Source organism: Copidosoma floridanum, unplaced genomic scaffold (assembly GCF_036245765.1).
Source record: "Copidosoma floridanum isolate Cflo_tuat_1 unplaced genomic scaffold, Cflo_Japanese_pri ptg000013l, whole genome shotgun sequence".
In the NCBI taxonomy this organism is placed as follows: domain Eukaryota; kingdom Metazoa; phylum Arthropoda; class Insecta; order Hymenoptera; family Encyrtidae; genus Copidosoma; species Copidosoma floridanum.
The window spans coordinates 1002180-1026218 of NW_028321890.1; the positions used below are offsets into that span (position 1 = coordinate 1002180).

The 24039-nt window shown below is 31.9% G+C and overlaps 1 protein-coding gene across 2 annotated transcripts in view; it reads right to left on the reverse strand.

Annotated features, from left to right (window-relative positions):
* Window positions 1-1220: 1220 nt before the first annotated feature.
* Window positions 1221-24039, reverse strand: part of XRCC1 (DNA repair protein XRCC1) — an 83141-nt gene continuing 60322 nt past the window's right edge. The window contains exon 4 of one of the 2 annotated variants that reach the window (XM_014356466.2): window positions 1221-1421. In XM_014356466.2, coding sequence (XP_014211952.2) covers window positions 1283-1421 — 139 coding nt within the window. In that variant the 3' untranslated portion in view covers window positions 1221-1282. Of the gene's footprint in view, window positions 1422-19066; window positions 19365-24039 lie in introns of those variants that run through there. The other variant, XM_089590895.1, reaches the window with a different exon arrangement.

Below are 24039 nucleotides of genomic sequence, written 5' to 3' on the forward strand. Positions count from 1 at the left end.
GTCTTAAAAGAGCTCAAGTACTTACAAGCTCTTCGAGGCCTTTTGGCTATAGAGCTTGAAAGTATTCATCAGATTATAAATGTTTTTACGCAGTCTTTTTATGTTCCATAGCGTCGCATGTTTATTTTTTAGTATATATAGGTATTTCGAAAAATACGAAAAAAGTTTTTACATAGCAACGAGTTTGTTGATGATTAATTAAAGGTTCAGTTACGTATCTGCCGCCGTACAACAAAAGTGTATATTGTTTTTTTTTAATTTTTTCTTTTATCAAATATTCACTAATTTATTTAAATAAATTGATGATTTAAAAATGCTTTGTTTCTAATAATTTTCTTGTTTTTTTGAACGAAAAATAAAAATTTGTACCTAAAAATCCGCTATCGCTAAGTAGCCTGATTTTCGAACAATATTGGGTACACAAAAAATCAAGACACTACAGAAAAATCTAAATGAAGCTAATGAGATAATTCAAGTTCAAGAAAAAAAAAAAAAATAAATAAAAATGGTTTAAAAGATTGACGTTGAAAACAATTTGAATGGTAGACTATCTATAAGTTATACTTTCAGGTAAATTGAAACTTATATTTTGCACACAAAGATCTACATATCAATGAGCATTTTTCGTTACGTCAAATGTAAGTAAATATTCTCCTAACAAACTGATTAGGAATATATTAGTAATGATAATGGTAATACTAATAATAAAAACAAAGATTATAAGAATTATTATAATAATGAATATTATCATTATGATGATGCTGATAATGGTGGTGGTGGTGGTTGTAGTGATGGTGATGATGATGATGATGATGATAATGATGATGATGATGATGATGATGATGATGATGATGATGATGATGATGATGATGATGGTGATGATGATAATGATAATAATGATGTTTTTTTGTTTTTACTAAAGTTTTGTGCTAAGCAGTAAAAACAAGAACATTACAACATAAGACGAAATCCATTAACTATATAATTACACTTCTTTTTCTCTGACAATAGTGCTACTAAGTTTATAGCTAGTTAAATAAATAGTCTAATTGATAAGTAAAAATGTTGTAAAATAGGTAAATAAGTAAAAGTTGTGTTGCAATCTTTTTATTTGTTTTTAATCATTGACTGTTATGTTTTTTCTTCGTAATTTCTCTTTTATAATATTACAGGTCTTTCAGAATGTGTAATTTTTTTAAGCGCAGGACAATCCAAGTGGCTTGTTGTCCCAGAATTGTCATGATAAGTGATCCATAAGAGGCCAAATTTCACAGAAAATGTATTAACAAGAATCAGAATCATCAGTTTCTTGATAATAGATGCTTGGTTGGGTAACTGGGAACTCACTTCCTTCAACTTCTTCTTCGCTTTCTGGATGATTTCTTTCTCTGCTATCGAGAGCGTATCGTCTCCATGGTAATCTAGTATAAAGTAAAAAGATAACTTAAATGAGCGAATTGAATGTAAATAAACATTACTCTCTACGGTTTTTATAGGAGAAAAAAATCAAATAAATTAAAACCAGGGAAAAAAGTAAATAAAGTAAGTTTATAGCTTAATACATTCTTAGATTAAATTAATAGTTTGACCATGGCTTGTAAAAAGATTAAAGTGTAAATAGTCTCTACAGATGACACTACCCAGTGGTCTTGGTATTGAAGATCAGTGTCACCATTGTCTACATAAGATATAATAGTGTACGTATAGTCAGGGAGCCAGAGGTTCAAAAAAATATGATTTTTCGTTGTTGGATGGTTTTCAAAAACCATAGATTGTTGCCCATATAACGATCCATTGAAAAAGCTAGAATGAATTTGGCCAGGAAGATCCTCTTTTATTGCAAAAAAAACTTTGAAAACTAATTTTTGTTTTTTATTACCGAAAACACATGGTGAAGTTATAAGAAGCGAAAAACAAAGAGATATGAAAAAATGAGGGAAGAAAGCGTTTTTTTTGCTGATATTTAGATATCAGATAGGTATTGGTATTTTTAACAAAATAATCCAGGTCCGTTTTCCAAAAGCAACATGGCAACCTACTGCAAAATTATTAATTTAAAAGTATCGAGCGCTGTAAATCCGATCACAGAAAGCGAATATTGATAAAACTAATTGGAATTGGTAGGTGATAACATTATCTATCATTAAGTCGATTTTCAAAATTTTTTAATAATTGTTTTTTTGTTAGTAACAAAAAACCACTTTTTGTGGTTTGTAATTTCGTCAATTTGCAAGATAGAGCTTTGGAATGAAATGCATACGATTACACCTATTTTTTAATTAATTTAAAAAAATAATCTATTGTAGGCCCATTAGAAGCCAAGATATGACACTTTTACACTGAAATTAAGCATTCCAGCAACGCCTGAGTGGACCAAATTTGAGCTTGATGTTGGAACAAAACGAGTGCGATGTCAGACCTCATCGACGCAGCAGAGCGACTGATTACTTTGGCCGTCGTACGAATTGCTTATAACAATCAATTTCTAAACAAATATTCTGACAATTAATGTTTAATTTTTATTGTCGTATACCTTGGCCCTTGTACAATTAAATATCCAAGTTTCAATCATCTACGTGCAATAGATCAGGCTCAACAACCAAAAACGTATAAGTATCGTATTCCGGCTTTTGTTGGCATGCAACGGATTTTTTTTTTTTTGTAAATTAATTTAAAAATAGATGTTTTGCAGTAGGTCACCATATTGCTTTTGAAAAAGAAGACCTGGTGCATTTTGTTAACAATACTGATACCTATGTAATACCCAAACATCAGCAATAAAAAACGATTTCTTCCTTCATTTTTTCATATCTCTTTGTTTTTCGCTTTTTACAACTTTACCGCATGTTTTCGGTTAGAATAATTAATTATCATTTCTTGTAAAAATTTACCATTACATCTAATCATCAGTTAAACAACTTTAGTATTTAACTTTTTTTGATAAAATGCTTCATTTCCGAGATACTGTGAGATAACTGAGAAAAAATCAGTTTTCAAAGTTATTTTGCAATAAAAAAGGATTTTCCTGACCAAGTTCATTCTAACTTTTTTAATGGATTATATGGACAACAATCTATAGTTTTTGTGCATGTACATGTTTGAGTACAATAGCAACACCTATAGTATTAAATGTACAGCGCTTAGCATTCGTACGTGATGAGAAATGCTTTAGGTGAATAACTTTTTTTGTAATAAACATCAGAATTTTGTCTCTATTTTTAATTTACAACTAATCAATTCATATAGTTTTGATTGGTATTGCTACCAAAATCAAAAAAGTACATGTATTTATTCAATCTATCTTGAAATTATTGTACGTGCATAGATAAGATGCTTCGATTTTAAGAAAGCGATCTCCCTTTACTTCCTAAAAGAATAAAAATACCATGACTTGGGTAACACAATAGATACCGTACGTTTTTGACAAGAAGATTTCTAGTTGACCTTCAAGTTGAAATATTTGTTTCATCCGCAAGCAGTTTAAATTAAAAAGTACGAAAAAATTGGCCGTCAGAGGTCACACTAAAGATTTTTCTTGGATACTCCCAGCTAGCCGTGCAAGCACAAAACAACTTTTCTCTCTCTCCAAGCAGGTGAGAAGGAGTAGGGAAGACCTCTCCCTGACCTTTAACTTGAGCCCCGCCCACTTTCTACAACTTAAATACATTCTTCGACTCCCCTAAAGCATAGCTGCCAATGGTCTAGTGGACTATGACTTATTCTCGAGATTCAAATCTGTCTCAGGACAATTCGATTTTTTTTCTTTTTTTCATGTACATATTTTAAAATAAATCAAATCAAGAAAATAAAATTTCTATACTAATCAAATATAACCGACAATGAAAGGACTAAAGAAAATTGTTTTCTGTAAAAAATTAAAGTTAATGATGATAAACTTTTTGTATTAAGAGTAATTCTTGGTATAAAAACTCTCTTTCCAATTTTTTCTCCAGTTATAATTTTTGCTTTAATATTGTATTTAAGTAATTTTCTAATTTGTTATCTTGTACCGTTACATAAGCTATCAACTATACTTAAATTTCGTATCAACATAACAATGGCTCCAATTTTCAAATTAAGCTTATGCCGTGGTAAGTTTTCATGAACATTGTTTAGAAATTCAATTGGAAAATTTGTATAAATATCATTATCAGATTTGTTAACACTTATAAGTAGCATCATCTATGCTGTAATGTTTTTATTTTTCCTTTTACATAATTTAGAATTTTTTTATTTAAAAAGTAAGTATACTTATTATTAAATGTAAGTATAACGTTATTCATTGAAAAGTTAAAATCTTTACTAAAAATACCGGAACAAACATCAGTTGTCTACCATTTATTTGGTACTTAAAATAATTCAATTTTCCTACTCCAATATCTAAGAATAATTTTAAAACTGTTTTGTTAATTAAACGAATATTGATATTAATTTGTAGAATACGAAACAACGACTAAATATGTAACGATGAAATACTTTCTTGTATAATCATGCTTCCATTACTATTTTTAAAAACTGGAAGAATCTGTCAGAAATCGCCTCCTAAAATGATTGATTTATTACCAAAATGGATATTTGTATCACATAAATCACGTTATGTTTTTTTAACTATTTCTAAGGCTTTTTAAGGCCTCGTCTCATATAATTAAATCTTCTTCTTTCAATTTTTTAGAACGAAGTTCTTTATGTCGCGTGCTTAGGGGGTTAGAATTTTAAAAACGACAGATTTTTATGAAACAAAAGTCGCTTTCTCCTAATTTATTTTATTTCTCCCCTTACCCCGTCACCGTCACCATCAGTCCCCTACACACTTCCCCTCACCCTCTCTCTTCCAACCGTGCTACCCTAGTCTCCTGCACACCTCCTCTCATCACTCCCCGTTCTGTCTCGCCCCGCCATTCCCCTTCATACTTCACACTACACCATCAAAGCACATACACCAAGCAATTAATGTTTTATTCAATCATAATTTTTTCCCCACAATAATTTGTATTTAACTTTAAATTTCCAAAGAGACTCAAACCGCCGCCCGACCTCCTACTTTCTGACCACGGCCCTTACCTACTCTGCTATGAGTAGGCCCAACGTAACAGAATCAATTGCTTCATGTTATCTTATAGTTTGTAACTTATTTTTCATAGAAATTTTCATTCAATGTACATTAATTTATTTGGTTTATTTATAAATTAAATAAATAAACAATTTACGTAGTAAAATAATTTTTTTTAAATGTTTTTAAAAAAAACCAGGCAATTAGTATATTTTAGCAGAGCACCCTTCCAATTCGTTGATAAATATTTATTCCTACGTATTCAATTTGTTATTCTTACAACAAATAAATAATTTTTTTACAATCTCTTAACATTTTTTCAAAATTTTTAAAAATTATAAAAAATTTTTTTGTACTGTACGAATACAATAATTGATTTGATTGTATTTTATTCTTTTGAAAATTTTTCATTCGTGATTCAAGTGGTTTTTTGATTTAAGGACGTTCATCACATAGTTTGTGGGGGAACGTTCAGAGAAATGAAAGGAACGCTAATGTGTACAGTAAAGTTAACAATTCTTTTTCTTATGTGGATGTATGTATGTATGTGTGTATGTAAATTTTTCTTATGTACGTACTCATATACGTGCTTTCACAAACACCTCATCCCCTCTTTTAAAATTTAATTAAATTTTAATTTGTGGGTCTATTTGAAAATTCGATAGGTTTTTCTTAAAGAAATCTTTTGTACCCAAAATATTAAATAATTCCTACAAATCGTATGAATGCAATTGGACGTAATTTTTTCATATGGTTACATGTTAAATATCCATTTTTTTAAATGTATCGTGTATAAAATAATGGTACAGTCAAACGAGCTGCAATGTTCGTGGATGTTTTTTATGCTATTACAATATACGTTTGACGTTTGAATAATATCTGTACTCATAATGGTTGAACGTCGTAAGTACTGTATTTATGCACGATGTTCTCACGAAGTTCAACCATCGTGAGTACTGAAATAATTAAAATTTTTTTTTTTTTATTCATTTTTCAAGGTTTTTTTTTACTGAACTACATGAATGCAGTACTTATTTTTATAGAGATTCGTTCTTGCTATGGGTCTCGCGACCTCCTTGTTACCTGAAAAATTGTATGTCTTTATAATTATCTCATATTTGAAGAACTTTGCTCTTACCGTAGGTCCTATGACCCATTTCCATTTATAACTCCTGGTTTGTTTCTTTTTTTTCAGATTCAAATTCCAAGAATGAACTTTCTATATTGTTTAAGTCTAATGGTAAACAGAATGTTCTGTGTCTAGTCATTCTTTTTAGAAGAAATATTGATGCTATACCAGTCCATGCCATAGATAAATTTTTTTTTCCAGGAGAAATGAAATAATGAATTAAAGTTTTACATAGAAATGTTTTTCCTGAACTTCTTAGGCCATCCATAAAATAAATTTTTTCTGTTTGTTCACATATAATTTTAAAAGTAGTGATTTACGATCAGAGAGATTCATAACGGCCAGAGAGAATAACCACTATTTTTTCATTTTTATTAATCCTATGAATATTCATATCTGTACTTAATATTAGGCCTACTAAGAATTTCATATTAGGATGTTAAAGTAAAGTGAAAAAAACTTATTAGACTTTTTTTTCGGCAACACTATACAATCAATAAAATAATTAAAAATATTTTTTAAATTTTATCTTCTTGGATATATTTTGCAACTAGAAACGGGGCAAAAAATTTTCTTCAAAATTTATAAAAAGGTATTTAATAAATTTACACTACTTTAATTTGACTCTTAAATGAGTTGACAAAGATTTTTTTTTTCAACTTCAAAAAGCAAATTGAATAATGAAATATTTAACTCATTCAAAAATTGAGAAGTTAGTGCGCTGAGCACGGACAGCGACAAAGCCCAACTAGTATATATAGATATGTGTGTGTGTATATATATATATCCTTATATTATATAGTTGTATTGACGAAAGTGAGTCTCAGCCCCCCCCCCCGCTCCCCCTTAGCACCCTCTCGATTTACGTAGTTATTTGCTCGTTTTAACGTCATTTTTAATCAAATTTTGTTTATGTGAGATCCCCCCGCTCCCCTTCCACTTCCCCCCCATAAAATACTTATTTATGAAATGTTTTCCCACCATACATGTTAAAAAATATACGCAATTTAGTACTTAAGTCATACCTCGTTTTTAGGGTTTTTTAAGTCACTGATCATAGGTCTTCCTCAGTCTATTCGCTTCCCCTTACTCACTATGTGTCTCTGAAGTACCATTATTTGTTTGACTTGATTGAACTTTTACATTTCAAATCTTTCTGGTCCATGTCTACTTTACCCAAATATAAAATTCTTAATTACCTGAGGACTTCATTAACAAAAAGATAGCATTCAGGAGGAGGTATAATTAAATAGACAACCACAATTGAGCTTTTGAAACAATAATTTATTCTGTTAGTTTAATGTCGTGACAATTCATGTGTCGTTTTCACCCATCTATTCTTTTAAAACCCTTTCCACATTTTTCACATATTTGTTTGTCATTTTTTTTTATGAATGAACATACGTCTGTTTAAATGTGACGATCTTCAAAGTTACATATTTTTAATAACTGAAAAATTTCTAGCTAAACAATATTTTTAATTTCTGATTTATTCTCGGATGCAAGTTGAATAAGAATTCTTTTTGGATTCTTACATCTTTATAAAGCAACGTATAATTGTCCGTAAGAGAATAAAGGTTTTTTAATACATAATCCTAAAGAATCAAAATTCTGTTCTTCTGATTTGTTAATAGATATAGAACATACTAATACAAAGGGAAACTGTTTTCTATAGAAGACAAAAGGTAATGATAATAAGATGCTAGTATTCAATGTTATTTTAGGAATGTAAACTTTGCTTTTTTTTCTCCCATAATTATTTCTGCTTGTATGTTATAGTTAAACAATTTTGTTATTTTTAATCTTGTGCCTCTACAGAGACCGCCTGATATATTCAAAGTTCCTATTAACACTACTATAGCTTTTATTTTTAATTTTAATTCGTGTGGTGGAAGACTCTCTAATATTATTCCAAAATACTATTGGAAATTGACATTTATGTTAATTTAATTATGTTAAGTTAATCATATGTTTTATCAACTCCTTTGTGAGTCACGTATTCTGCTGTTGTGAACTAATTTTCAGCCTGCATTGATAAATACACAAGTAACGTCGTTATTTTGTCTACTCAATCTGTTAGTTGGGGGTTGGCGCCCAGAGCGCGCAGGGGGGCGTTAGCCCCACTAGTGTGTATATATATATCGTTATATTATATCGTTGAATATGTGAAGCTTTCCACATAACTCTCCACTGCCTCTACACTGCCTCTGGAGGTAAAATTCGTTTGATTTCTACATTATGATAACCTAATAAACATTGGGTCGAGTCTCTCTTCACTGCCCCATCACCATTCTACCACTGCCCCCCATCACCCCTCCGCTATCCCTTCACTCGATTTTTCTCGCCCCCCATCGCTACCCTACCGCCGCCACTCGATTTTTCTACTGTTATAATGCACTTTCATTGTTGGCGTGATGGATAATAAACAAGCCTGTACTATACATATATACGAAAGATAGTTTCAGTAACAAAACAGAAGCGCTTTCTGTAATGAAATTTGTTAGTAAAAATGTTTTTTCATAGTGTCAAATATAGAGCGGAAAAATCCAAAATTCAGTTATTTACTTAATAATTTTAGGTCAATAAGCTTAATAAGGTGTGATGGTACCCATTTGTTTTTAGTACTACAAATAAATTGAAAATTCATACTAAAAAAATAATAACAGAATGTTTTGAATGAAGTGTATGCAATGTAGTTATGAAAAAAAAAAAAAAAAAAAACATTAAGTTCGCCACGTAAAAGAGCAGACGTCCGGTAAAATAATATGTTGGCTTATCTGTGACGGAAAAGTTAGAAAAGCAATTTATTTACGATTTTATTTACATGAACATAACCCGGAGCACAATAAAACTTGTCAATTTTGCGGAAGAAAAATTTCATGGAAAAATAAATTAGAAAGACATGACAACAGAGTTAAAAAAAGAGTAAATGAAGAATTTTAATAGCAAGTGAATAATCATCAACAATTATAGTGATGTTTGATACATAATTTTCTTACTTTTTTCAGAATACAGATTAAACTATTTTAAACGGAAGATAAAATGTCAATGTGTAGCCATCAATATATTAAAATATTCATGTAAATTAAAAAGAAAATGAATAACAAATAAAACTAATAAACAATAATGTATATGGTAAGAATATCTTCAGTAATATGCAGAAAAATTTTTTTTATGAGGTTAAATGATAATTTTTCATTCACTTCTATTATAAACCGTTCCTTATTGTTTACTACAGACCAACTAAAGCTGATTTTTTTACAGCAACCATACTTAACTTGTGTGAAAAGTATTTATTTAACCTTTGTTATTATTATTTTTACTTACATAATTTATGTTTTTCAAATGACAAAAAATTTTTGTTAAGACCTTTCGTCTCCTGCCTTAAAGCTTCTGTGGGGGTTTGTAATGCATAAATAGGAGGTTGGCGCGTGAAGCGCGCAGCGGGCGGAACCCTAATAATATATAACAATATTTAACAAGTGTTACACAGTTTATTCTACTTTTCTTAATAATGTTTTTATTATTGCAATATACTTAAAAATGCATACAACATATAGTTTCGTAGAACAATATCTTATTACATGAACATAAATACAACGTATACTTAGAATTGAAGTATTCAGAGATGGAAATTTTATTATAAAGGCTTTTTTGAAAAAAAATGAACACATCTGTATAAAAGTATAAATTGAAATATTCATAAATCAATATTTAATATTATTATTACATAGCAGCGATAGGGTATTTGGCACAGAAAATAAAATTATAAAATTGGCATTGGAAAATATATGACGATTTTTGTAATCATAAAACTTCTAATATCAGATTAAAGGCTGCCCTGTTCTTTAATTTTGTAAAACTAAGTTTTCACCACAATTCAAGATTTTCAAGATGAAGGTCAAAGTTATAATGCTAGTTTTTAGAGTTATGGAGCAAGGCAGTAATAAATGGTAGGCGAGGACTTTTATCAAAAAGTGCTTTATTGAGTCGCGGTCAGATACGTGTGCACAAGGCAGTTTGCAGTGCTGTACTGACTGTCTCCACATCTCCCTCAACGGGATGAGAATAGCAAGACGTGAACTGCCACCTAGCTTATTCATAAAAAAGCGGGTGCGCAATACATATGTGAATATATTTCTGTCACTTTCTTCCACACTCGTTTCTTTCACAATACTAAAAGTGGTAATAAATGAGATATTGATTATATGTAGAAGAACTTAAAGTTCAAAATATTTATTTTAAATTTTCTACCGGTTGTTGACGGTCTCCACAGCCAGTAAATGGTTACATCAGTTTTGTTTTCCTGAAACATATAGAACAACCAACTTAAGTAACTCAACTATTACTATTTAGGATCAGTCTCATCAGTATCTCATGCAAATCAATTGGCAATGGTTTGGAAATAATATCAGCAAGCTGGTCTTTGGAGGAAACCCATTTAATGTTTACCATTTACAGAATAACCTTTTCCTTGACATAGTCCTGTTTTATAATAGACATATGTCTCAGTCTCCTGCCACCCGAGGTATTTGCAATTACATTAGCTGTCGCGTTGTCACACAATAGAGTCATCGTATAAAATGAGGTATCCAAAATCAAGCTGAGTGAGTTGCTTACAGCTATTTTTTTCTTGACAGACTTTGCTTAAAGCTACGAATTCTGCTTCGCAGGTTGACAAGGCAACGTAGGTCTGTTTATGAGGACGCCAAGCCTCTGCATCTGCGTAAAGTCTCACAAGATATCCAGAAGTCATCAGAGAACCTTTGCAGTCAGCAAAACTTGCATCCAAGAAATCCTCCAAGTCATCCTGTTTGCCGCTTTATATCAGTCCCTTATTTTTTTTACTAGACAAATATCTAAATATTCTCTTTACTCGCAGCCAGTCTTCTTAGGTGGGATTGATTTGATGTCCACTCGCCACGTTGACTGCGAATGATATATCCGGTCTCAAAGTGTAAGCTAAGTAGATTAAACTACCGACAGCTTCCCGATAGGGCACATTTTTAGAATTTAAGGTTTTGACTAAAATTCTGTTGTCATGAGTCTTTTCTTAGTCTCATCTTGTTTTTTTCACCACATGATTAGTAACCATGGGGATTTTCCAAGGCTTTGATTCATCAAAATCAAATCATTTCAAGATCTTCTTTGTGTATTTTTGTTGTGTTAATGTGATGATTTTATTTATTTTGTCTCTTTTGATTTCAATCCCTAAGAAGTTTTCAGTCTCTCCTAAGTCTGACATTTCGAACTCCTTTTATAGTCTCCATTTGATTCCTACCATTCTTGGCTGATCGTTAATTGCTATCAGCATATCATCCACATATAGAAGCAGAAACAATAATGTGTCGTTTTTTTCTCCAAGTAAACAAGCAAGGTTCACTGGGGTGCGCAGTCAGTCCAATTTTCGTGGCAGTCTCGGTAAAACGTTTGTTCCAGAGTTTGGGACTAACTTTGAGTCCGTACAAGGCTCGCTTGTGTTAGCACACTTTCGTTTTTCGGTCAGTTTCTAAGTGTGCTGTTTCATCTGGAATTTCCCGAATATTTCATCAAGAATAATTTCATTGAGGAAGGCTGTTTTAACGTCTGGTTGACATGTGTCCAAATCATGCTTATTGATCAGAGCCAGCATTGCTTTAATTCAAGCTAATCTCTATACTGGTGCGTATGTCTCTTGTAGGTCATAGGAGTTTTTATCTTTGAATCCTCTGATCACTAGTATCACTTTATGTTTCATGGTTCAAGCACTGTCACATTTTCTTTTGAAAACCCAACGAGAATCAATTATGTTAGGCTTTCTTCTCTTCTCATATCGAGTTGGTCGATCTACTATCTTTCATACTTCAGTTTTGTACATAGAATTGAGTTCTTCTTCAATGGCAAGTTTCCAGTCTCATCCAACCTGATGATTTCCTTGAAACTAGTTGGATCCTTTTGAATTTTAGCCAGCAAGGCATGAGATATTTCACTGTGAACTCTAACAACATCCCCATAATGTACTGTAGTTTCTTTCAAGTCCAAAAGCAATCTGTTGTTCAAATCAGTTGCAACTTGCATTCCAGAAAAACTAGAATCGAGTAGAGGCAAACTATTTTTAGTGGTCCCTCCACTTGATGCAGTCTCAATGGCATCCTTGACTTTACGAGGTCTTTCTCTTCTCCTTTCAATTTGCTTCTCTCCCTCCATTCTCTTGAGCTCTCCTACTTTTTCTTCAGCAAATTTCACTAACCCATCATCTTAGTCGATTGATTCAGAAACGTTTTGCCTGTCTTTAATACCATTTTTTTTGCATATGTCTTTATACACCAGTCTCTCGTTGAATCTCATATCTCTGCTTTCGGAGAATTTGGTCTCTGGTTTCAGAACAGTATACCCAGTGAGCGTGTAACCAACAAGTACTGTTCGTCGTCCGGTAAATCTAAGTTTCGGTCTTATTTTTCTTTGCACTGTCACATAGGCCATACAGCCGAATCTCTTCAATTGTCTTATATCGAAACTTCGGTTAGGAGCAAACTTTTGAAGTGGAATCTCCATGGCAATAGATTTGTGTGGAGTTCTGCTGTATGCATATACTGGAGCTGTCAAACCCAAGTTCCACATATTTCCAGGTAAACCAGAGTCATGTATGTATGCTCTAGTTTTCTGTCACTATCAGTCACGTTTTTATCTGTTACATCAGTCACTTCACCAATTGAACTGTTATTCTCCCTCAAGTTATTTTTAGAGGTATTTTCAATCTCTACATTTTCAGAGTTTGTGCTAGTTTGTGCTGTCACGCTGCGTGTCTAATGTTTAGGCCTGTTACTGTTATCTGCCACTAAATAAGCCAATTTTCTTTTATTTCCAACATTATTTTCATTATTTTCGGTCTCATTTATGTTTTGATCTACTTTCGGTTCTATTACCCAGTAAGGTTCTTCATACACTCCAGACAAAAATATTTCACTTGACTTAGCGTTATAAATAATTATTTTGTTTTTATCTAAATATACAGTTAAGCCAGATTCTGCAAATCTTCTAAGAGATATCAGATTTTTAGCAAGCGTTTCAACACAAATAACATTATTCAATTTCACAACGCTATTATTGTTAGTTCCTATAATTAAACCTTCTCCCTCTATTCTCAAGTATCCTGCTGGGTCTCCCTTTATACATTTAATAACAGCCGAACCAGTCTCTTAAAATTTGTTAAAATAAATTTTGGAGTTAACCAAATGCTCGATTGCACCAGTGTCAGCTATAAAATTAGTTCAATTTTTAGGGCCTGAGTCTTAAATTTGATTGACACCAGCAAGACAAGAGAACAGGGATGAAGCAGTCACTTCTTCAAACTTAGACTTACCTTTTTTATTATTTTTCCTTTAGCGTTATAAATAATTATTTTGTTTTTATCTAAATATACAGTTAAGCCAGATTCTGCAAATCTTCTAAGAGATATCAGATTTTTAGCAAGCGTTTCAACACAAATAACATTATTCAATTTCACAACGCTATTATTGTTAGTTCCTATAATTAAACCTTCTCCCTCTATTCTCAAGTATCCTGCTGGGTCTCCCTTTATACATTTAATAACAGCCGAACCAGTCTCTTAAAATTTGTTAAAATAAATTTTGGAGTTAACCAAATGCTCGATTGCACCAGTGTCAGCTATAAAATTAGTTCAATTTTTAGGGCCTGAGTCTTAAATTTGATTGACACCAGCAAGACAAGAGAACAGGGATGAAGCAGTCACTTCTTCAAACTTAGACTTACCTTTTTTACTATTTTTCCTGTTCAGAGATTTGTTCTTCTTGTGTGCCTCTTTACTTTTATTATTGTCAGTTTTTGACTTCTTTGACTCATTGCCTTTATCTAAGTCATTCTTACTCTTATTATTGTAATAAGATCTGGAGTTGTGACTGTCTCTTCTGTCGCTTCCACTACCACCGCGTTTAAGATCCCAGTTTCAGATGTTATTATTATTCTATTTATTTTTGATTTACTTTCGCTAGTACTTTTGCGCTCCATCACTTTAGTAAAAAAATTCAAGCAGCAGTGGCATTGCTTCTTCCCATCATTCCTCATTCAATCGTAAGAGTAGTGTCAAACAACATGACAATGGAAGCAACGGTCACTGTCTCGTAGTCTAACGTAGGCTCGATTAGCGGTCACCGGTTTCACATTCGATCTCTGGGCATTTCAGCGATTTGCAGCGTCTAAAGAGAATTTTTCAAATCATAATAATTCAGCTCTCCTTCAGTACTGCTCTCCTTTACGACATTTACTATTTTCAGATCTCAAACCGATATGACAACAGTATTGTAAAAAGCGTCACATTTTTTTCGTCTTCAGGATGACACTAAAGTTCGGATCGTTCGGAGTTCGGAAAATTAGATAAGTTTAATAAACACTTTTTTAGTATCTAAATATGTCCAAAAATATTTATAAACAATGAAAACAACGTCTAACATTGTAGAATAGGCGTGAAAAATGATATTAAAGCTGTTTGGAACCCCGAAAAAAATGACCTAACAAATAACTGAAAAACAATACAAGCTGCTATCAAAACAGGGAGACACATATATGAATATACTGCAAAGGCCGCGCTAAAATTATTAGACAGTGATTAATTTTAAATCAATGATAAACTCAAATTCAAAAGAAAGAATAAAATGAGAAGGACAAGGAATTTCCTAATAATTTTCCACCATACGCTTGTCAAGCAAGGACTGAAATCTCGCTTTCTAATGACTATAACTTTTTATATACACCAACGGCCCCGCTGAAATTGAAAGAAATTGTTTGTTTTCACATAAACAATGTATTAAAAATCATACACTAGGATAAAATTGGGAGGACGAGTAATTTTCTTCCAATTTTCCATCATACACTTATCGATCAAAGACCAAAACCACAACTTTTACTAATTATAACTTCTTATAAACGCAAACGCCCCTTTGAAACTGATAGACATTGTTTGCTTCTACATAAACAATATACTAAAAATCATAAACTAGGATAAAATTAAAAGGACGAGTAATTTTCTTCATATTTTCCATCATACACTTATCAAGCAAGGACCAAAACCACGACTTCTATTAATTATAACTTTTTATATGCGCTAAAGGCCCCGCAAAAATTAATAAACATTGTTTGTTTTTACATAAACAATGTACTTAAAATCATAAACTAGAATAACCTTGGGAGGACGAGTAATTTTTCTTTAATTTTCCACCAGACACTCACTAAGCAAGGAGCAAAATCTCGCCTTCTGTTGATTATAACTTTTTATATACGCTAAAAGGCCCCATTAAATTAATAGATATTGTTCATTTTTACAAAAACAATGTACTAAAAATCATAAACTAGGATAAAATTAAAAGGACGAGTAATTTTCTTCATATTTTCCATCATACACTTATCAAGCAAGGACCAAAACCACGACTTCTATTAATTATAACTTTTTATATGCGCTAAAGGCCCCGCAAAATTTAATAAACATTGTTTGTTTTTACATAAACAATGTACTTAAAATCATAAACTAGAATAACCTTGGGAGGACGAGTAATTTTTCTTTAATTTTCCACCAGACGCTCACTAAGCAAGGAGCAAAATCTCGCCTTCTGTTGATTATAACTTTTTATATACGCTAAAAGGCCCAATTAAATTAATAGATATTGTTCATTTTTACATAAACAATGTATTAAAAATCATAAACAAGGACAAAATTGGTAGGACAAGATATTTTTATTCAATTTTCCACCAAACGCTCACTTAGCAAAGACCGAAATCTCGCTTTTTGTTGATTGTAAATTTTTATATACGCCGAAAGCCCTGCTAAAATTAATAGGCATTGTTTGTATTTACATAAATAATATACCTTATATCATAAACTAGGATAAAATTGGGAGGACAAGATATTTTTATGCAATTTTCCACCATTCGCTCACGAAGCAAGGACCGGAATCTCGCCTTCTGTTGATTATTACTTTTTATATACGCCGAAGGCTTCGTTAAAATAATTAGACATTGTTTATTTTTTATAAACGATGTACTAAAAATCATAAACTACATTAAAATTGGGAAAACAAGATATTTCTATTCAATTTTCCACCGTACGCTCACCATGCAAGGACCAAAATCTCGCATTCTGTTGATTATAACTTTCTATGTAAGCTGGAGGCCCTGCTAAAATTGATAGACATTGTTTGGTTTCACATTAACAATCTTATCAAAATTACAAACTAGAATAAAATTAGGAGAACGAGTAGTTTTCCTCAAATTTTTCATCACACTTATCGATCAAGGACCAAAACGGTGACTTCTATTAACTATAACTCTATCTATACGCCGAAAGCTATGCTGAGATTAATAGACATTGTTTATTGTAACGTTAACAATGTACTTAATATAAGAAACCAGGAAAAAATTGGGAGGGCAAGGAATTTTTCTTCAATTTTCCACCATGCGCTTATCTAGTAAGAACCGAAATCTTGCCTTTTGTTGATTATAACTTTTTATATACGCTGAAGACCCCACTGAAATTAATAGATGTTGTTTGTTTTCACATAAACAATGTACTAAAAATCGGAAACTATGATGAAATTGGGAGGACAATGAAATTTTTGTTCAATTTTCCACCATACGCTCACTAAGCAAGAACTGAAATCGCACTCTCTGTTGATTGTAACTTTTTATATACGCTGAAGGCCCCGCTGAAATTGATAAATACTGTTTTTTTTCTAATAATAATGTATTTAAAATTAGAAGTAAGGATAAAATTGAGATGACGAGTAATTTTACTCCTGGTTTTTATCATACGTTTATAAAGCAAGGACAAAAATCGACCTTGCGTATGTACTTCTTCAGAATTTTTATTAATATAAAAGATTTTTTAGGATTCATGTTAATCTCAAACTTCATGGTTATTCTTGTCATTAGCAATGTGTTATTTTGTTAGTCATTACTTGTTGAACAAAAAATTTTTGTACTTACAGGAATTTGACGATACAATCGGCCTTGTCCTTTTTCGTCAAAAATTTACCATGGTGAAGATAAATCACTTGCAAACAGCTATAAGTTGTAATAAAAAAAGTAAAATAAGTCAAGGCTGTTTATCACACGATAAGAAAGTGAAAATATAAGTACTATTTTAAAAAGCGCGAAATTAATCGTTAATGTCGTATTTTACTCTCATTGTGTTACTTTAAAACCGTTTTATAGGTATTTTTCTGCTATATCATGATGGTAAGTGATAGTTAGAGAGAGATCGAGCAAGCACTGTTTCTGTTACGCTAACACTGTGCGCTAAGCAAAAGCCATAACTGTTAGCTGTAGGTGAGCGTACGCACATTTTTTTGGCTTATTGAGATCTTAACAACGCTGCTAGCACCAACAGCCCATGTAAATTTACATAAGGTGACGGGTTTTCTAAGTCTTGACGGGAGGCTCGACTAAGCTTTGCCGAACCTCCACCCCAACTGTATATCGGATCCCAACAGTGCAGGCTTGCTTTGTCCCTTTTTTCATACTTACTCCCATAGTCAAATAGAAATTCCTTTTTTTTGCACTTTAATTTCGCGCTTGGCCACACGATTTAAATGCTCCATGTGTTAATTTATTTTTTTACTTTAACTCGTACTGTTACAGAGATATAAGCAAAATGTCATTTCGAATACGGTTTTAACATAGATCCACTACTAATAAAAAATTTTTCATATTTTTTTTGTAATTAGTCGGTCAAATGACATAAAATAAAAAAATGTTCTCCAACTGCAACAAATTGTTAATTTGAATATTTTTGGGTTGGTCTACAATTTCATGAGCGATACGGCTGGCCGCACTGTTCGTACCTTACGGTGCGTTTGCACGAGAGACGCTTTACTATTCACACTTTATCTTTTAAAAACTTACTGTACGTATTTACGTACCTATACTTTTTATTATTAAACCAACATAGTGTGGAACTAGCAAGCAGGCATTTTTAACTGTTTATTTGCGTGGTTTTGTTGGCTAGGAAATCTCGCTATTTTTACCTGCTTTCTTAGCTTTTTTAGCGTGTACAACACGTGTTGAAGAGTAGAGCAAAATAGACCAACTTTATTTTGTCACTAAAATTAATGTAAGTGAAAATGTACGTAAAGAGAGTGTGTCGCAGAATCCGCGTTTTACTTACTCTTAACAACAAACCCTAACAGATTAGGAGAGAAAGTATTAATCAATTCATACAAGGAAAAAAATGCAACATGAAGCGTTTTTCAAAGGACCGATTGCTTGGCATTGGCGTGGATGTCATAGTAAACAACATAAAGCTTATTGAAGATGTAAGTTTTAAGTTGGAACCCTACGTTTGCGATGGAAATTCTGGTGGGAAAGAGAAGAAGACACTGATGCAAATGGTATGTTGTTTGGTTTACACATTTTAGAAGCATAAGAAAACAAAATAACCTATTTCATGTAATAAACACGAATTACTTATAACTCTATAGCTCTCTCTCTCTCTCTCTGTATATATATGATGATGATTATCTTTTAAAACTTGCTCCTTTGAAATAATATAAATTATTGTAATAACACAAAACGTGCTATTTGGAGCATAACGTTATTACTATTATCATTACGTTAGGTGTTATTGCTATTTTTCATAGCTATGTACCTAAAATTGTACCATATAACAACTTTACAAAGGTGGATTCATTTTAAAAACTCCATATGGTATCTTTTAAGCATTAGAACCTTCATAAAAATGTTAAATGAAAAATTTGAAAGTCGATTTCTAAGAAGAAATATTAGTTGAAACTGGTTAAAAGAAGTTGGTAAAAAAAGGGCTTTATGTATAAAAATTGTAGAAAGAAAAAGTAGGATAAGTATATAGAGAATAATTTTGTCATCCACAGAAATCTTACAAGTTTGTTTCATCCTTCTATTTATTTTTAGATACAATACATATATTTTTTACATGTCATGATAGTTAGACGGTCTAGAAGGCATATACTCCTGCCAAAGTGTCTCCGGTGTTACTGCACCATGCATGTGTTGTTGATAAGTGTTTGAAATTGGGTAGGCGTAAGAATTTATGTTTGACGACATGGGATAAGATCTGGAGGTACCGTAAATATTTTGAGGTTCTCCGAAGTTGGGTGGATAGGCGGGCATTGGCATTGGAAAATAATTTCCGTTTACTTTGGTTGATACTTCTTGGATTCTCTAAAACAAAAACAAAAAGTTAAAAATATTTATTTTAATGAATTTTTTAAAAGAAGTGTAGTAAATGATGTTGAGTTAGCAATAAATAATTTCAAAAAATTAAACCCTAGTAAACGTTTAATGCGAATAAATTTTAGTTGCAAATCAATTTCCATCCTAAATAATTTTCAAGAGTAAAACAATCAACTGTAAATAAAATTCAATTGTACATAAGTTTAAATTGTAAATAGATTTCAAGTGTAAAAAATTTTATTAATTGATTTCTCGCTTGGGCGTTGGTGAAACATTTCGAATCAAAATGTATATTAATAAGTAAAAACTTAAAAGTTGGCTTTGTTTCACAATGTTTTATTATTCGCAGACAGCTGTTTCGGCAGTTACGCCATTGTCAGATGCTCGACATACACTAAATGGTCTATGTACATCAGTTCGCTAAAGTCAAGTACAAGTATTACAAATGTAGTTGTCGCTCAACGGTAGGATATGTATGCGCCTGTGTATGAGTACCTTATGAGATACTATGTATTACATTTTCTATTATTGGAGATAGAGTAAAATTAATTTGATCGTTCGTTATGGTTTTATTATGTTTTTTTGCTAATTCTATTTCTATTGTCTCAAACACATTCAATTTAAAACTTTTAGGTAAACTGTGTAGTAACTTTATATTATTTTCATCTAGGAAATGCGCATTAGAATTACAATGTTCACTAAAGCCCGTCGTATTGCGATCATTATAAATAGACTTTTTGTGCTCCTTTATACGTTCGGAACGGGCACGTCCTGTCTGTCCAAAATATATGGCATCGCATTCGGAACAATTAATCTGATAAACACCACATTTCTGTAAAATACCAACTTTTTCCTTATTATTACATAAAATGGATTTCAAGTTACGGTTATTGACCATGATTGTACGTACATTTTGGTTTTTTAAAAAATTACTTATTTTATCGGATACTATGGGAACATAATTCAACATATTAAATTTTTTGGTTTGTTTTGCGACTGCGTAAAAATATTTTGAAATAAGTCTATTGAATACGATTCAAAGCAGTCCATCAATATAAAAATGAGCGCATTTTACTCTTTTGTACATAGATCATTAACAGTACCGTTAACGAAATCTAATTACGAAAAGGAAATCAATCTATTAAAATATTTAGCAATTAATAATGGTTACAATGAAAACCTCATAGATAATCTAATTTTTGAAATAAACAATAGACTTATTTCAAAACATTTTTACGCAGTCGCAAAACAAACCAAAAAATTTAATATGTTGAATTATGTTCCCATAGCATCCAATAAAATAAGTAATTTTTTAAAAAAACAAAATGTAAATACAATCATGGTCAATAAACGTAACTTGAAATCTATTTTATGCAATAAGGAAAAAGTTGGTATTTTACAGAAATGTGGTGTTTATCAAATTAATTGTTCCGAATGCGATGCCATATATATTGGACAGACAGGACGTGCCCTTTCCGAACGTATAAAGGAGCACAAAAAGTCTATTTATAATGATCGCAATACGACGGGTTTTAGTGAACATTGTAATTCTAATGCGCATTTCCTAGATGAAAATAATATGAAGTTACTACACAGTTTACCTAAAAGTTTTAAATTGAATGTGTTTGAGACAATAGAAATAGAATTAGCAAAAAAACATAATAAAACCATAATGAACGATCAAATTAATTTTACTCTATCTCCAATAATAGAAAATGTAATACATAGTATCTCATAAGGTACTCATACACAGGCGCATACATATCATACCGTTGAGCGACAACTACATTTGTAATACTTGTACTTGACTTTAGCGAACTGATGTACATAGACCATTCAGTGTATGTCGAGCATCTGACAATGGCGTAACTGCCGAAACAGCTGTCTGCGAATAATAAAACATTGTGAAACAAAGCCAACTTTTAAGTTTTTACTCATTAATATACATTTTGGTAAAAAAATAGTTGTGAATAAATTGGAACTGTAAAATAATTCATTCTATATACATTTTAATTGTATAAACGAAGTGTAAATAAATTTTAATTGTAAAGAAATTTTAATTGTAAATAAACTTCTGTAGTTAGTAAATCCTATTTGTAAATTAATTTTAATTTTCGTCACTCCTACTTTGCAACTAACTGTGTATATGTGTAAATAATTATTAAATCGCGTAATTTACATTGGTTAAAAATTCCAAGGACTCGTTCACTGTTTTTCCAGTGCCTCGGGTAGGGACATGACGTTGAATAATAGTTTCACTGGTCTTATATGGTTTGGGAAAACCGTATCTCTAATTGGAAGATTCTTTTTTAAGAAAATTCAGCTTATCCTTCAGTTTTTGAACAGCGTCTTCTTTATCCTTACATACTTTTATTTTTTCTGACAGAGATACAGTTAATTGCTCCTTCCGCTTGGTCAGCTTACTTTTTTCCTATAAGCTGTCATCAACAATATCTGCAGCAAAATGTTTTTATGATTAACATTTTTTGATCAGCAACAACTTTGCCTCCACGCTCGTTAATGTATCTCGAGCGTTCCTTTCGTAGCCTCTGAAAATACAGATTTCCAGAACACTCACAAACACAACCGTTAATACTTTCGAGCATATGTATACTATATACATGGAAGTAGTATATAAGCAGTGCTCGCAGCGCGCGGCAAGATGTGAAAGCAGAGACGAGTAGAGAGATTGCTAACGCCAAAGTTACGATGCGAGACGACTTTGTGGCACTGATCAGAGCGCCCCAACACGGCCAGCCGTCGAACCAGGCGCACATCTTACTACTCTCGTATCGAACAGCGTGCGCCAACAAGAAAAGGATAAACGACTCGCTCAAGCTCTGAGTTAGAAATTTGTTGTTCAAGAGGGCGTTTTATGTTTTTCAACCTATTTTTTCACGCTGATTACGGGAAATGATAATTAAAAGTTTTTTAAATAATTGGATCAATGTGAAAATCGCATCTGAAGTTTATTTCACTAATATCTATTTAACAGTAACAGATACGACAAAAATAAAGATATCAGCGTGTAGGGCGGAAAATTTCCTATTGATTTGATCCATTACATATCTTCAGATAAGCGCAAAATTATACTTAAAAAAATTGATTAAGCGTTTCCAACGCTTGCTGTAAGAGTGAGTGAGAAGGAGAAAGCGGCGGTGGTGCGCCAGCCACGATGAGCTATAAGCTACGAGCCATACTCACTCTATGCTCCACTGTGCGTTGTATACGTATATAGATCACGATGCGTGGCGAGAGAGAAGCAAGAGGGGAAGCAGCAGCGAAAGCAAATGCTGCATTAGATAGAATATTTTTCTTTTTAAGGTTGCGGGCCACGCACTAAAATTTTTTTAAGTCCTCAAAAGATATTTAACGATGAAAAAAAAGGTCTCTGAGGAAATAGTTTTTTTTACGTTTCTTTGTATTTTCAATCAGTTGGTAATAGTGTCGAATGAGATTTTTTTCCATTTTTTCATTTTTTTTTATTTCTAGAAATAATAGAAATAATAAATTGAACTTTATCGTTATTTGGCTTCGGTAAAAACGTGTGTTTAGGCATATTGTGCATGAACGTAAAAGAAGAATTTTAATTTTTGCATTTTTAACAATATTTCAAGAAAAAAACTGTTTTGCACTTCAAACACTGTAAATATCTCATATATGTTGTAGAGAACTAAACAATGCCAATCGATTGTAACAAAATTGGACAAAAAACATTTTCCGCTAAGGTTTAAAAAAATGACAAAAATTTTAAAACACTATTTTTAGCATCGGAACGAACAAGCCTTAAAACAAAAACAAAAATATGTATGTATATATAGAAGTATGCATAGCAAACCGATGAACAATGTTTTATGCAGTTGATCCAAATTGGTCCTCTGGTTATTCCCCGCAACTTTTCCCTAACAACTTTTTTAAGGCCGTTTTGCTAAAGTACTTTTTTTTGCATTCAGCTGAGGTTTGTAAAAACTATTCATCCGATCTTGTTGAAATTTGGAGTTTTTATTGAAGATTACTGAAGCTGCAACTCTGCCAAATTTTAGCTCTTAATGTTTGTGCAAAAGAAAATTCGATTTATTATTTCTAGAAATAAATGAAAAAAAAAAAAAAAAAAAACCGACCATTCGACACTATTACCAATCAAATATAATTTCGCGCTTGTCTAAAGATATGTCATGGATCAAATCGATAGGAAATTTTCCGCCTTACACGCTGGTATTTTAATTTTTGTCGTATCTGTTACCGTTAAAGAGATATGAGTGAAATAAACTTCAGGCGCAATTTTCACATTGATCTAATTATTTAAAAAAATTTTTAATTATTTTTTCCTGTAATCAGCGTAAAAAAATACGTTGAAAAACATAAAACGCCCTCTTGAACAACAAATTTCTAACTCAGAGCTCAAGCGAGTCGTCTAAGGAGTGGATTTGTGTGGAAATGATCATATAGGCGCACATTTTGGAGAGACGTGGAAGGGGTGTACCGAATGTGTGCCTACGAGGAGAGGAGTGGAAATGTTGACTATAGCTACATATCTGAGCACACAGCCAAAGCAAGCGACAACACGAGTTTTTTTTCTTTTTTAACAATAGTAAAATAAATAAAATACCGCAAGCAACAATGACCACAGAACTCGGGGCGTTTGCTGGTCGATTTATTTATT